The following is a 15,751-nucleotide window of genomic DNA, read 5'->3' as shown; positions in this document are numbered from 1 at the left end:
CTGTTCATCCCAAATATCACCTCTCTCTCTTTCTTCAGGGGAAAAAGGGTGGGGTGGGTTGGGGACAATGAAAAAATAAACCAGAAAGTTTTGCAGCTGTGGAAGGACCCAGATTGAAAGTGTAAACACTGAATGTAAGGTAACGAATTCACAAATGGCCACATAGAGAAAGATGCAGATTTAAGTTAAATTTCCTTCAAATTCTTAGCAGTAGCTTGATGTTGATGTTCTGGTAACCAAACCTAGTCCTTGCTGTTTATGAGCCACCTCACAGCTAATGGGGATCTTTCCAGGGATGTAGTTCCCTCCATTGTGAATTAAAATATGCTCCAACATAAAAATGCTGTCACTAATTCCATATTTCTAACACTGCCTTGTTTTTTAATCCTTGGTTTTCCAGGAGACTTGCTAAATCCACGTTGCTTTTGATCCCCCTCTTTGGAGTGCACTACATCGTATTTGCATTTTTCCCAGAGAGCACTGGGCTGGAAGCTCGTTTTTACATTGAGCTGGGCTTGGGTTCTTTCCAGGTAAGATGGACAAAATATTTAACAATCCTGAGAGGTTTAATCTGTACCACCACACCCTCAGCTTGGTTATTACAGCAGGTTTTTCCAGTGTGTCCAAATCCAACACACACGTTCCATCTTCCCCCTTCAGCATCTCTCCTGGTTTTTGTTCCCTTTTTATTTGAAATCTCATACTGCTTTTGAATTCTGAGTCAGACTTCATATTAATAATTACAAAAAAACCCCACAACATCTACCTTTATTGAATAACAATATATTGAATAACAAGAATAAATTGAATAACAAGAGTTCTGTGAAGACCAGTCTGTGGATTAAAGTGAACTGTGGAAAATGATTTCACATATAATAAAACCAAGAGGAATGGAGAAATAAGGAGAATATATAACAACCTTCTCTGCCCTTACCCTTTAGGAGTGGTGAATCATGTTAATATTTCATGGTTTGTTTTGCTATACTGCTAGTCAGAAGAATGTCATGGATTTGAGAGGGTATGGTACACTTTGTAATAACTGTATTCACTATTGTAAATATAGATTAGAAGAAAACAGGTACCCCTACTCCCTTATCTGAGGGAGAAGTTGTTTGTAGGATACAATAAACAGCAAATCAGTCCTTACTGTCTCCATACAAGGGCAATAACATACATATAATATCACCAGTCCTTTGAGGAATTTAATTCTGCTATGAAAACTCAATAAATAGTGCCACATCACCTGACTTTCAATGGAAAAATGGAAAACATTATATTTTTTTGCTGTCTGTCTTACTCAAATTGTGCATGAAACTTGCTGTCTGTCATTGATTCTGTGCTTTAAATCCTGATTATTGGCTTTTTTTCTCCCTGCCCTCCCTGTCCCAGGGTTTTGTTGTCGCTCTTCTCTATTGCTTCTCCAACGCAGAGGTGAGTAACGAGGAAATAACATCATCAAAACCTTTAAAACCCAGGGCCCCCTCTTGCTTTTAATTTCTTTTCCTATTTTCAGAACAGATCAGTGCTTTGATCTGCTGCTGAAAGCCTGACATCCCCAGAGCTTTCCTTTTCCCTTGGTACCTTTGTTGCCTTTGTTTGTATTCACCCAGTTCTGACAGGAGGACACAAACAACCTTTGGAGCCCTGACCCTTTCCAAACTGTTCCTGACTTTCCTGGCAGGGATTTGTCTCCTGCTTTGTGTCTGATGTCTGTCATGATGGTGCTTCCATGGAAAGCTTGTGATGCTCCTTTAAGTTTATTTTCTCCTAGTGAGTTTCTTCTTTTTCCCTTTTCCCACTTTCCCCTTTTCCTCTTTTCCTCCCTTTTCCTCCCATTTCCCTTTTTTCTCCTTTTTTCTCCTTTTTTCTCCTTTTTTTCTCCTTTCCCCCCTCTTTTTCCCTATTTTCCCTTTTCCCTCCTTTTTCCCCTTTTCCCCCCTTTTCCCCCTTTTTCTCCCTTTTTCCCCCTTTTCACCCCTTTTTTCCCCTTTTTACCCCTTTCCCCCTTCCCCTTTTTTCTCCCATTTCCCCATTTTTTCTCCCTTTTTCTCCTTTTTCCCCCTTTTCCCCCTTTCCCACTCTTTTTTCCCTCTATTCTACCTGCTTCCCCCCCCTTTTCCCCCTCTTTTTCCCCATCTTTCCCCCTCTTTTCCCCCTTTCCCCCCTTTTTTCCTCCTTTTCCCCCCCCTTTTTCCTTTTTTTCCCCTTTTTTCCCCTTTTTCTCCCATTTCCCCTTTTTCCCTTTTTTCTCTTTTCCCCTTTCCCTTTCCCAGTGTGGGCCTGTGCATTCACTAATTTTGCTCAAACCCTTTCTTTCCTGCTTTTATAACACTGTTAGAATTGGGAGAAGTTCCCTGTAGTACATTTTACCTGTTCCTATCATTTCCAAACCTGACTAAATTTGCTGGCACCTTCCCCAGAAGAGCAGAATGAACCAAATTTGGTGAGAAAATGTAAAAACCACATCTCATCCTTGGAAAAGTGTGTAGGGTAAATGAGAGGAATGACCAACTAAGAGTGGCTCAAGTCTCCCTTGTAAATGAGAGCGGACACTTCTTATAGAATCACAGAGTCATTAATTTTGGAAAAACCCTCCAAGATCATCAAGTCCCCCCCTGTGCCTGATCCTCACCTTGTACCCCAACCCAGAGCACTCAGTGCCACATCCATTCCTTCCTTGGACACCTCCAGGAATGGAGACTCCAAACCTCCTGGGCAGCCCCTTCCAATGCCTGACCACCCTTTCCAGGAAGAAATTCTTCCTGATGTCCAACCTGAACCTCCCCTGGTGCAGCTTGAGGCCAATTCTTCTTGTTTTCTACTTGTTTTCTGGGAGAAAAGACTGACCTCCACCTACAGCCTCCTGTCAGGGGGTTGTAGGGAGCAATAAGGTCTCCCCTGAACCTCCTTTTCTCCAGGCTGAACACCCCCAGCTCCCTCAGCTGCTCCTCACAGGACTGACTCTCCAGACCCTTCACCAGCTTCATTGCCCTTCTCTGGACACGTTCCAGCACCTCACAGGGATGGCTAAAGGTGCAGTTAATCCTACCCATGGATGAACAATGCCTAAAATACATAATAAAATACATTTGTTACTTAGGAAAACAATTTATAATGGTCATTCTAGTGCTGTTCTGAGAGAGGGCCTTCAAGACTGACTATAAATAGAGAATGCTCTCCTTCCCATCTGCCTTCTGTACCCACAGACTCCTTGCCAACAGGATTTAATAGCTCCCATATTGTATCTCACAACACACAAATCCAGGAGGTGGTAAAAAAGGGACAGGCAGGGTGTGATCTCTGGCCCCAAGATGAAGTTGGGTTGGCTTGTGTCCATGCTGCTTGGGAAAACTGCTTCTGGAGCAGCTTGGCCCCTCGTTCCCACTTGGCAGTGCATCTGTTATGGCTCCCTGCAATCATAAATAATAATTATTATTTTCTCTCTGTGTGTGTGTTTCTCCAGTTTTGAGTATCTGTGACAATGTGACAATGTGAGAGACTGTGCTGCTGCCAAGAAAGGTGTTATTTCTACAGGAGGAAACTCAGGGCTGGGATTTATACACGGCAGTGCTGAAGGGCCTTGAGTTTGCTGGGATAGCACTGGAATACTGGATTGGTGGAGGAAGCCTCTCTTTTAATGTACTTCTACATGTCATCCTCTGAATTTTTGAAATTGGGTCTATTTATTTTCAAAAGTGGATAGGGACACAGTTCAAGGTCTTCTAAAAATGTGTTAAGGATTAATCCTGGTTTTTCTGGTGCCTTTGTGACTCTGGGCTGAGTAGTCAGGCTGATATCCATGTTTTACCTTCAGTGTCCACTAGGCCTTAATTTTCTGTTTCTTTGTTTTGAACTTCCTTTTCTACAGGTTCAAAGTGAACTGAAGAAACAACTGTGCAAGTGGCAGTATCAGGAATACCTGACCTTCACCCACAAACACGGGACTTTGTCCAGGGAAAACAGTCCCGTCAACTACGTCACTCAGTTGTCCCTGCTGGAAAAAATCAGCCCAAAAAGGAAAACATCTGGGTACCACAATGGTGTAACTACTGTCTGAGGCTTTCTAGCTGTGGCATTGGGATGTACTACCTAAGAGATGGCAAATTGGATCCTTTTGGCTTTCCATAGTGTGAATTCTGTAAATTCCTTGTCCTGGTCGTGAGCTGCTTTTCTCACCTGGTACAGATTCATATCCCAACCCTGGCTCTCTCTTTAAGTATATAAAGTCCATTTGTTTTGTTGGGAAAAGCCAGGCCTGGGGATAGTATGAATCAACAGGTTAGCACCCTAAAAAATAAAAAAAAACCCCACATTAACTCTCCTCAGGCCCACCACATTTGTCGTGTCTTTGTTAGTGTTTCCCAAATTTTCCAATTTTCAAGTGCACTATTCCTAATCTTCATTTGCAAGAGTTATTTGGTGACCAAGTTTTGGCACAGAAAGAGTTATTTGGTGGCAAAGCTTTGTCGTAATAATTACTGGTGTTGTTTTGAGACAGCTTGAGTCAGTTTAGTGGGAATTAAGCACAGAAACTTGCCAAGCACCACCTATGGAACAGCAACCTCCTTTAAAAGGAATCTCAAGGTGTCTAGAATGCCACAAAAAAACCAGACAGTTACAATATCTGCTCGGGTTTTTACCTTCCATGCCTATTGAAAAGAGATTAAATTAGGTCAGAGGATCCTAAGCCCTCTCTTGTCTATGTGAAAATATGGATCAGCTGAATATTAGGCAGAGTATGGATGAAGGAAGAAATGAGAACAAACACAATGCAGTGTCCAGCTGGGCTGCCTTGAGCTCAGAATGACTTATAAACCTGGTTTTAGAGCTCAGCTGCTGCTCTTTGTGAGCTGGAACAAACCTGTCACCATAACGCTGAGGATTAGCTGGATCCATCAATGAAACGCACAATTAAACTGTGCTTTTGTGCTTTTTTGGGAGGGACCTGGCTTTGAGGACCAAATTGCTGTGATCACTGTGATTGTCTCAGCATTTCTCAGCTCGTTGTCACTCCACTCGATGATGTTTCATGGGACAGAATTATCCACACTGCAGTGAGGGCAGTGAGGCAAAGCATGGCCCAGTAAAGCTCAGAACCAATGCTGTCCTTGCATCACTTCTTTGGGTGACCTTCCTCTTTCTTCAGGACTGAGTTGGACTCTACCTCAACCTCTCCAAAAGTAAAGAAAGGTACACAAGATACAGCTACAGCTCCTTTCAAGACAGGAGCATTCCCAGGAGAACCTGCATCAGACCTGGAAGCACTGCTGGAGACCACAGCCATGCACATACATCCTGGCTTTCTGTGAACAGCAGCATCAGTTTAGCTTAAAAAAGTAGTGTTCCAGTCCCTCAATTTGCTCTGCTCTTGGTTAATTATTTGGGTTAACAGACATTTGACTCGTGGAAACCTCTTTGTTGGTTTTAGGTGCTTCATTTTTAGTTCTGTTATTAGGACAGAGGTGAATTGTCCACATTTCTATAAATATGGTTCAAATGAGTTATTTATTAATTAGGCTCATCTGTCCCAATGAATTGTGTGTTCTTTGTAATGAGTAATTTTGTTTGTTCTGATTATCAGAATCCTTATCAGTTTTACTTGTCAGAGTAACCTTTGCTCCTGTGCTGTTTCAATCTGTTGAAAAGAATTGTGATGAGAACACATTTGTGTGATGTACAGCTATAAAATGCAAGTGATAATTACAGCTTTTGTGAGTTTGGAAATTTAATTTGTGTCACTTTGGATAGTTCATTTGAGACTTTATATAAAAAAAGAAGGTTAATAATCTTGGGGTGTGCAAAAGTTTCATGGATAAAGATTTTGTTTGGGCTGTGAAAAAGTTGCTGATCTCTTCTTGATGACACACCTGTGGGTATGATGGTGTGTGTGGGAGTCGGGAATGCTTCAGGGATATCTTCCTTCACAAGGAAGGCAGCAAAAGGTTGTCACAGGCTGGGTTTAGCAGCGCTGTGTGTTCTGTGTGGAGCCACTGCCCTCTCCTGGAGCTGGGAATGCTGCTGGTTTGTTTGGATCTGTGCGATCCAGTGCTCCAAAACACTGCTCCCTGCTCACACCCAACGTGAACCTGAGCTACAGCCTGGCCTGAGAATTAAATTACTAATAAAGGGCAGCTGCAATGGATTAATGAATTATATCAGCCAGGAAAAGCTGTTTTCTCCTCCTGGTGTCTTTTACACAATTTAACTCTTCAAGTATTATTTTTTTAAATTCCTTTACAAACTGCATGACAACCTGGAAAGATCAAAACCAGCTGTTTCTGCTGGTTTTGTTGTTTTTTTTTTTTTTTGGGGGGGGGGGATGTTGCAGCAAAGACAGGCTGTTAATGTAACTGAAATTCCTCTCAGAGAGTAGAATTTTAAATCTGATGGAGTCACCTCTTCAGAAAGTTTGACTGTGTGGGCTCCAGACTGAAAGAAATCCTCCCAGCAGGCAGCTTCACCTGCTTTGCCAATGCAGAACTTCCCCCAGGCTGCCTAATGCACCCAGAGCAAGAATTATTGGAGTGTCTAAGATTTTTTTCAGCTGCAGAAAATGCAACTGAATTCAAGGTGTGTTGACAGACCTAGTGAATGAGGTTTTCCTCACTTAAACCAGGTGTCTGTTTTTTGGAGCAAACTCCTATAACGTGGTATTGTGCCTTTAAAATAGTGGGTACTTACAAAGGACTTCTAGAGGGAGCTGAAATACTTTTGGAGGTGCCTTTTCTTTCCCTGCCTCTTAACTATAAAAGGAGCCTTAAAAAAAAATCACTTAGAGTAGATGTGAGTTTTACAAATTAGGCTTTTTCCAGATTCTCTGATCTACATTTGCTGATCTCCATGATTAGTAAGATACTGAGTGATGCAGCCCTCCTGCACAGGGTGGAGAGGGGAGACATGTCCTATGGACCATCATCCAGCCCTTAAAGAAGGGGTTGAAGCTGCTTTAGGTCAAAGGAAATTCATGTAAAAGTATATTTCCACGGCTTTGAAGCACAGCAGAAAAGGAAATCCATATATCTGCCCTGTCCCTCCCAAGACCCAACCTGCCCATGGGCCCGAGATCCCCTTTTATCCCAGGTCCTGCCTCAGCAGTGCTGTAGGATGGGGATCCCCAACCCCACAGCCCTGGTTGTTCCCTGACACATTTCTAACTACAGTTCCAATAAATGAGTATCCATTTCCCCATCAAAGGATGAGGATCCACATATCTGGACTTTGGCTGAGCAATGAGGGAGGACAACAGTGGAAAGATGGAGCCTGAGTGGAGATTCACAGATTCACAAGGGACTGGCAAAGACTTGTGGTAGCTGAAGCAGAGGCTAAAGACAGAAAAAATATCAGAAATAGGTCATCTACTGTGGAGTCCTCTGTTCCAGTAGTGTGAATGTACCTGATATTTTAAAATTAACCTAATGATTAAACTCTTTAGGTTTGACTATAAAAGAAATGAAGCCTTGAAGCATATCAGGAGTTACAGACATCAATTTTGTTCAGCCTTGCCAACTGGAGGTCTTTGAGGACAACAGAAATAATATTTAGGTCCCCAAAGACCTGTGGATCAAAACTCAGAGGCACAGGGGCTTTTAGTTGCAGTGGAGAGTGTGTTGCCTTTGTACTGGTGATATTAGACCCCAGTCGTGTTTGACACTGGTTCAGGGTGATAAAAACATTCCTCATGTAACTCCCCTGGTTGATGGTGAAGGAAGAGGGTTCATGGCCCATTAAAGGCAAAAACTTCACTCCTGGTTGGCCCAGGACTGACTTTGAGCAGCAGAATTCCTGGACTCCCCCTCATGAGGAAGGAAGCAAATTTCAGCCCCAAAAAACCCCCCCTCCATCCTTTTGCTTCAGGAAAAAAAAAAAACAACCAACCCACTACCCTGTAACTTCACAGACAAAAAGTTCTCTTTGGTGCAATTTTATATCAGAACAGACTTATACAAAATGATAATACATTTATTGTGTCATCTACAGCAGTATACATGTTAAAAACAATTTCTCAAAACACAAAAAAGGTTAGAAAGCAGCAATTGATATCTGTGTTTCCACCTCATAACAAAGCTGAATAACCCCAAATCCCATTACCAGTTAAACCAGTTTTGACCAAAAAAGGTCAGTATTAGACCCAACAGGCCATAACTTTGTACCTTGACACAGTCAAAAGCCAAAATACAGCTTTCCATCCAATAACTTGGTACTTCTCAGAGCTATAGCAGGTTTGCATTGCCACTAAATTGACAAGTAGAAGGGAAAGAGAATGAACACACCAAATATTTGTTTTTACAGATTATACTGATACACAAAGGCCTCTTGAGACTTCTCTGCAAGCACAAAGTCCATTGGGAAAGGCATATGCAGAAGCCTAAGGAATTTCAGACACTGAAGAGTGTCAGATCACACAGTGTCATATCACACAGTAATTCTTTACATGGATGAATTCCCCAAAAGAAAGCCAATGGGAAATTGCAATTCGAATCATAAGAAGGTGAAAGACCACGAGGTTCAAAACATTGTTCAAGCTCTGCTGGTGTGTTTTCATACACAAAGTACAATGTGTATTTAGCTGAATTTAGCTCTTTAGTACAGATATACATGGAGCTTAACATCAGAGCATCATTAACTGCAACTGCAACACTCCAGATCTTCCTAGTTTGTCCTTTAAATGCAATTCTGAACTGGTTGCATGTTCCTGACTGCTGAAAGCAGAGGATAAAATCCTAATTTTTTTTATTTTTCACTGCATGTGCGCTGTATAATCTGGTTTGTTTCCGGACACAGAAGTGCTGGTCATATGGACACAACCTCACAGAGGGAAGGAGACTTCCTGAAAACTCTACTAAGCCTTTATCAGGCATGAAACCTCCCTCAGATCTGGCTGATAATACCCGACAGAAGCCACCCCCAAGCTTTTCAAAGCCATTATTTCTCATCACGTGTGAAACAGAAGAGCAGTGACCAGGCCAGGGAAAATCCATCTCCACATCCAGGCTGCCACAGTGCCAACATCTGTCTCCAGTCTGGCCATCTTGACCTCTTGGTGGAAAGAAACACCAGCAAAGTGTGAATCATCTCCCCTCTGAGTGGACATCAAAAATACGGGGTTTGATTTTTGTGCTCTGAAATTGCTCTTTTGTCTCTTGTGGCCACAAAGGCAAAGTGGAGAAAGCAGATCAAAGGGAGACACCTCAGCTGTTGATGTCTAAAGTGGAGTGGTGTGGGTATCTCCTTAGCTGACTGCTTGAGGACACAAGACCTTTTCCAGGACTTTAACTGTGGGCCAGACCATCTAATGCTGAAGGTGCCAGGTGTTGAAATATAGCCCTTGATATTTAACTCCTAAGGAAGAAAACTACTTAAAAACAGGTATTTGGTTGTATTTTTTGCCTTATGCACGTTTTACATTCGTAGAAACAAGACTCCAGGAGACACTGCCCTCACAGAGATAACAAAGTTCAGTATCTGAGTCTGGAAGAGAATCCCACGCAGGGAGTTCATGTGTTTCCTAGATATCCACACAGAGCTCACAGATATGACCCAGGAACTATAAGAGACTCCAATCTTGTCTGGCAGCTGGAGGCCAAGCAGGATCCCATGTGGTGTCCATAAATTCTGCTCTGTCTGCTCTTCCCACTTGTCTTACTTCCCTTCCATGTATAACAGTTCTGTTGAGGGCACATTCACTGCTCTGCAGTGATTATAAGTAGAATATTGATAATATAAGCACACATTTCTCTGGAAGCCCTGCCCACATGAGAAAAACCTCAGAACAAAAGTGAAAGTCTTAATATCAAGAAAGGACATAATCAAAGCAAGGGGGAAAATCCTAATTTATTGAACTTTCTAGGTTTTTATCTGTGGGAGCCCTTGCATAAAGACATGTAGGACTGAAGCTCTTCAGAAGCCTCCCAGACATCTATTGCTACACACAAAAATGAACTTATTTTTTTTAATCCTCTCCCATGAACACTTTAGAAATAGTCTCTGGGCTCTGAAGTCTTCACAGACCACAGGTTAAAAACCTCTGACATCAGCAATTGTTTCTGAAACATATTGAAAAACAATTTCAAATAACAAGGCAGATAAAGCCAATTAAATTAATGAGGTTTTCATTTCTTCTGTTGCCACTCTTTGCTAAAGTCACTCTGGACATTTTTTTTTTTTTCTGTGACACTAAAATTTTTATATCTAATTTCTGTCAGGGCTGGGCTGGAAAATTAAGTTGGATATTTTTATGGTTTGCAGACCAGATTTGGCAGGGATTTAGTAGCAATGTCAGACACATGAGCACTGAAACCTCACAAACTGACACAATCAGTGTCTTTTCGGCCATTTGAACGATGATTTCTTGCAGTATTTTTTCTGAGTATGTGTCCTATGCCTCTGATTGGAAAGAGCAGTGATATAGCTTCTCTTGCAAGATCAAAACTGAAAACAGAAAGGGAAAATATTGGAATTACTTTCCCTTTAGACCTGTCTGAAAGAAAATTACTCAAAAACCAAATACCATTTATAGGCTTTCAAGAACTGGAAATCTATCTCTTAGTTTTTATTTTTCCCTTTCTTTCTTTTTTTTTTCCCCTCAGGGTGCTTGACATGCTGCTTCCAGGTAATTTTCCTGCTATTCTGCATGAATTCACATCTGTATTTGATTCCTTACATTGTTTTTGCTGCCCAAACTTGGATTAGAGCTGAAACAAACACAGCTTAATAGCATGATTTTTTTTAGTCTTATCTTTCAGCTGTATGATCAAAGACAAACTGCAGACTTTATCTGAAATAAAGCTGTTTATACCTCAGGAAGAGAGGAAGAAACTGGAGGCCAGACTGGTATGAAAAGGAACCTAAGAGAACCAGGAATTATTTCAACTTGGAATTCAGAAAAAAATAGGTTTCTAACTGCCAAAGGAGAAAAGTTTTGCAATAACTTTCCAGTGGGAAGAGAAGGTGAGAAAAAGAAAATCCCACTGAATTTGAAAAGGAGAGGTGATCAGTTTAGGAGTGAGAATAATATAATATGAAATAATGTCAGTTCCAGACCTTCCTTCACATTGAGTAAATATGTTTTGTTCTTGCTCATTTTGGCTTTGCTTATTTTCAGTTGCTGATTTCTTTTGTCCATGGGATTAGGAAAACACCCCCTGAATCTTTGATATAACCAGAAGCTTTCACGCTATTCAGAAGCAGAACTTTGTCCACCATGGACATGAAAATACTGTGAAAAGCCACAATTTTGCAAAAATGACACTGCCAAGGCAAACTATGGCAACTAATCCTTCTGTCCCTGCTGGAAAAGGAGCAGATTCTCCCAGGTCAGGTTTCCAGCAGGACTCTAAGAAATGCTATATTGTGTCCCACTCTGGTCCTCACGGTTCAAGAAAGAGGTGGCCAGACTGGAGAAAGTCCAAAGGAGGACCATGAAGGTGGTCAAAGGGATGGACAAGGAGATGATCAGTGAAGAAAGACTGAAGGAGAAGAGAAGGCTCAGCAGGAACCTCATCACTCTGTTCCAGTCCCAAAAGGGTGGCTGCAAAGAGGGTAGAGTTCTTTCTTCACAAGGATCCACATGGAAAATACAAGAGGAACAAGTACAAACTGCACCAGGAGAGGTTTCATTTTGATATAAGAAAAGAATTTTTTAGAATAGGAACAGCCATTCATGGGAACAACCTCCCAGGGATGGGGCATTGGTGGTTTCCAAGAGGTGACTGGACAGGGTGCTAAATAACCTCACTAAGCTCCCTTTCTCACGAAGGTTGGACCAGATGGTCATTCAACTTCCAGCCTTGGTTGTTGGTTCCATGAACTGCTCTGCAGTCCCTTCTGGAAGGTATCTCCCACTTGCCATTGATGATGGAGAGAGTCTGTGGAGAGTCACCTTTGCAAATGTGATGTCAAACCACCAGCACAGGCAGGTCATGCCCAATTCTGGTGGCTGTTTGGCCTTGCAGTTGCAGTCTTTTAGTTGCAATGAGAGACAGATGCTGAAAAGGAGGAGCCAGACATCAAATATAGTGTCTGAATTTAACTTCCAAAGTGCACCTCTATTGCATTTTACTCTGGACTCCCCTGCCTTCATCTCTGTCCCTTCTCCCACCACCCAATTTTAACACCTGGCTGTCAAATGCAAATACTTAACTGATGCAGAGGAACTTGGGTAGTTCTCCTCTATGAAACAAAAATTCCCATAGCTAAGCATTTAAGTTTCTTTACCTGGGCTCTGAGTTCCAGATATGCTAAATGGAGGTGAAGGTAAAGGAGGTGAGGTCACCATGCAGCAAAGAAACAAGCCTTGTCCTTTACAATTACAGTCTGTAGTGTTCATTTTGGGATGTTAATTGTCCTGTAGTACCAGCACTTCACACTGACAAGTCAATAATCAAACAGTGGTTAGATACAGTAAATAGTCACAAAAGCTGCAGCACAGAAAGTTTTTGTACACTTATAAAAGCAAAATAAGAAAATTAGACAGGAAAAACATTATGGACACGGTAGAAAAAAAATGGCTCAAGGAGCACTGCACACTTGTTTCAATTTTAATTGTGTTTTGTTTTTCAGAGCACAGCCTTTCTTGCTCCAAAATATATTTCACAGTGAAAAAATCAAACAAAGCACTGTTACACTCAGCTGATATTTACACACACCTGGAAGCAAACCACCTGTGGGCTTCTTCCCTCCTGGAATAAATGGGAATAACAGCCACTGGGAGTGGTGGCCATGCCTGGGCAGCATCTGCAGCTTACATTCAACAGAGAGGGTTTCTTGAGGGCTAATTTGTGCCAGGGCACCAGAGCCTGGTTGCAATAACTATTTACACCTCAAGCATGATCTTTCCAGCAACACTGAGAAAGTTCAGGTGACCAGGGAAAGCCACATCTGCAAAGTGCAGCAACACTTCAGATAAGTCAGATCACGAGAGAAGGGGGTGGTTTGTATGAGATATTGTACATTTAATATGTCGAGAGGCACCTTCTCCTCTAGGAAATTCAGTGCTGGTGAATGGTAGCAAAGACTTCAATTTGAGCAAGAAACACAGGGTCTGCAACAGCAGAAATTTCCCCTCCACTGCTCTCCAACTTGTCTTGCTCCTGAGCATTGGCTCCAGGAATTAAGGGTCAAGTTTTCATGACTATTCCACCCTTGGATTCTCTTGCTGAGACCATCAAAAATAGATAGTAATAACAATGTGCTGAGGCCAAATCCCAATCCTAAGTGAAGAGGGTTTGTTCTAACAACAACAACAACAACAATAAGAGTTTTCTGTACTGATTTGAATTTAGCTGAGGGCCTGGTCTCCAGCGTGCAGGATTCGAGGGTGGTTTTGGTGATGTGGACATTTGCCCACGAGGCACTGGACTGAGATCCACCAGCTCAAATTTCAGAGCACTGTAGGACAGCCGGGGAAACAACAAAATCCAGAAATAAACTCGGGAAAAGCTTCAACAACAACACCAAAAATACATGAAAAAATAAAGATCCAAACACCTTCTTGCTCTGAACTGAAACATGGCAAAAAGTCTCCAGCTTTTATCTCAAAAGTTCTAATTTATTAATGCTTGAAAACTGGCTACTAGTCTTTCAGGCAAAATATAGCTTTTGATTTTTTTTTTTAAATAATACACTTACAATATTGTCAATATAATACTTGTGAAAGCCCAAACTGCAGAAAACACAAACCTGGTGGTATCAGTTCATTTAACATTAGATTTCAAAAATGTCCAGGCTGCCAAGTGCAGGGTAAACTTTCTCAAATAGCTTTTTTGGAAACATCTAATGAGAGAGGAAGGGCCAATCCATCAGTTAAAAACACTCGAGTGACTTCTGCAGAGAGCTGGGAAGAAGGGGATCAATTCTGCTCTCAGAGCAGCAAATCAGTGCTGCAGATGTGCAAAAAAAAGGTGTCTGGATCATATAAATTCCACTTGAGAATTTGGAGTATAATGGAAGTGGTTTAAACACTTTACTGGTCCTCTGTGCAAGGGCAGGTTTCACATGACAGGGGTGCAACCATCTCGTAAGAGCATGATCCTGTACCAATATAACCTCAGTCATTATTTCTATTTCAAATTATTTTTTACATTCATTTAAACTGCTACAGTTGAGAGCAGATCATGCCCCATAAAGCACTATATGTGTTGAGGATTATTACAACTAATATTCCTTTCACGACTTTCTGAGGCCTGATTTTTCCTCCTTTTAAAAATAAGTAAACTAGGATTATTTTTAAAAACCTTTGCTTAAAATGACATTAAAACTTTTTTTTTTTACTTAAACTAACAAAACCAGTGAAATTAAAAGCTCACACTCAGCTGACACTAAAATTCCAAGTCTTTCCCTTTTTTTTTTTTTTTAGTTTATGATCATGTCAACGAAGACCAAAGAACCAGCCTGAATTTTGAATTTCCTGGTTACTATTAGTTTCAGTTCAAAACTTCACATTTAAAGTGTCATTTCCATTTTTGTCTTTAATATATGCACATACACACACATATATATATATTATATATATATATATCAGTTCATAAATCCAAAGTGAAGTGAGCATTAGGATGGTCCTCGAAGCCTTTTTGCTCTGTATAAAGACTCTTAAGAATTGACATCATTGACACTGGATTGAAGTAGGTAAGTACCAGTCGTGGCTTCAACTACAAGGCAAAAGTTGAAAGAACATTCTAGTTGCTCCCCCAAAAAAGCAGTAAGACCATTGGTGCTTAAACAAACAGAATGTCCTGAAAGAGACAAAACTGCCAGGTGTGGGAAGTCCTCCAAAGTCCTTACATTTTCCTTCCACGCCATCCCATTGTTCAGTTGAGTTGCTCATTGATATCACCAGATGCAGATGATTTTTACCTTCCAGGATGTTGTGCCAGATCCTTCTTGTGCCTCTGGCAGGGGAGAGTCAACACACAGAAGTCCAAGAGGTTGCAGAGGCACCGTGGGCTGTGTGGCAGCCCAATGCCACGTTTGGCCACAGATGCAGAGGGTCCAAGGTCATCTGCAGGGAAAGACCACCCTGGAACCAACTTTTGCTCTTAAGGTGGGAGGGAAGGGACAGTTATTTTTGTAACTCAAAGAATCCAAATGATCAATCTGTCACTCAATGCCAAAAAAATATAGGTATATCTCTACTGCAGGGCCCTTTTAGAAAATTCACAGCTTAGCTAGAACACAAACAATCTCAGAAGTGTCCCTGGGTACAGAAAAACACAGAGGATCCCATTGCTCTTGCCTCAAGTTCCTGCAGTGAGAGGCAGTTTCACATTGGCACAGCTGTTCCTTTAAGTCCACTGGGAATGTCTGACTAAATCCAGCTTAACTTCCTGGAGATCCTCCTGAATGGTTTGATAAACCCAAGCACAACAGCTCCATCCTAAGACTCAAAAGAGAAACACTGCAAAAATTCACGTGCCAAAAGACAGGGACAGGCTCGGGCATGTTTGACTGAGGGGGAAAAAAAATAGGCAAATCCAACCCAAAAAGGAAACCAAGTGGCAAAATGACAAAGGTCATGTCCATTCACGGACTGGGATCAGTTTGGCAACCAAGGATCACAACTGCACAGCAACCACTTGTTACTTTGGACGGACACGGATCACTTGCAGATGCTCTGAAATGGGAACAGTTGAGTGGGTGGGTTTGGCCTCTTGTTTGTCTGTTAAACATTCCCCATTAATGGCCTTGAGTACAGCTGGGTATTTACAGTGACTGTTAAAAAGAGATATATACACACATTTCCTTTGCTTTGTCACCT

General features: G+C 41.6%; 1 protein-coding gene across 1 annotated transcript in view; it reads left to right on the top strand.

Annotated features, from left to right (window-relative positions):
* LOC103756343 (vasoactive intestinal polypeptide receptor 1) overlaps positions 1-5,387 on the top strand; it is a 29,957-nt gene extending 24,570 nt beyond the window's left edge. Inside the window, exons 12-14 of the mRNA XM_029957806.1 lie at positions 401-530; positions 1,390-1,431; positions 3,869-5,387. Coding sequence (XP_029813666.1) covers positions 401-530; positions 1,390-1,431; positions 3,869-4,057 — 361 coding nt within the window. The 3' untranslated portion in view covers positions 4,058-5,387. The remainder of the gene's footprint in view (positions 1-400; positions 531-1,389; positions 1,432-3,868) is intronic.
* Positions 5,388-15,751: the final 10,364 nt, after the last annotated feature.

This window comes from Manacus vitellinus, unplaced genomic scaffold (assembly GCF_001715985.3).
Source record: "Manacus vitellinus isolate BGI_N305 unplaced genomic scaffold, ASM171598v3 scaffold_12_pilon, whole genome shotgun sequence".
Classification (NCBI taxonomy): Eukaryota; Metazoa; Chordata; class Aves; order Passeriformes; family Pipridae; genus Manacus; species Manacus vitellinus.
The sequence above is the reverse complement of the archived record's forward strand: the minus strand, read 5'-3'. Positions and strand labels throughout refer to the sequence as shown.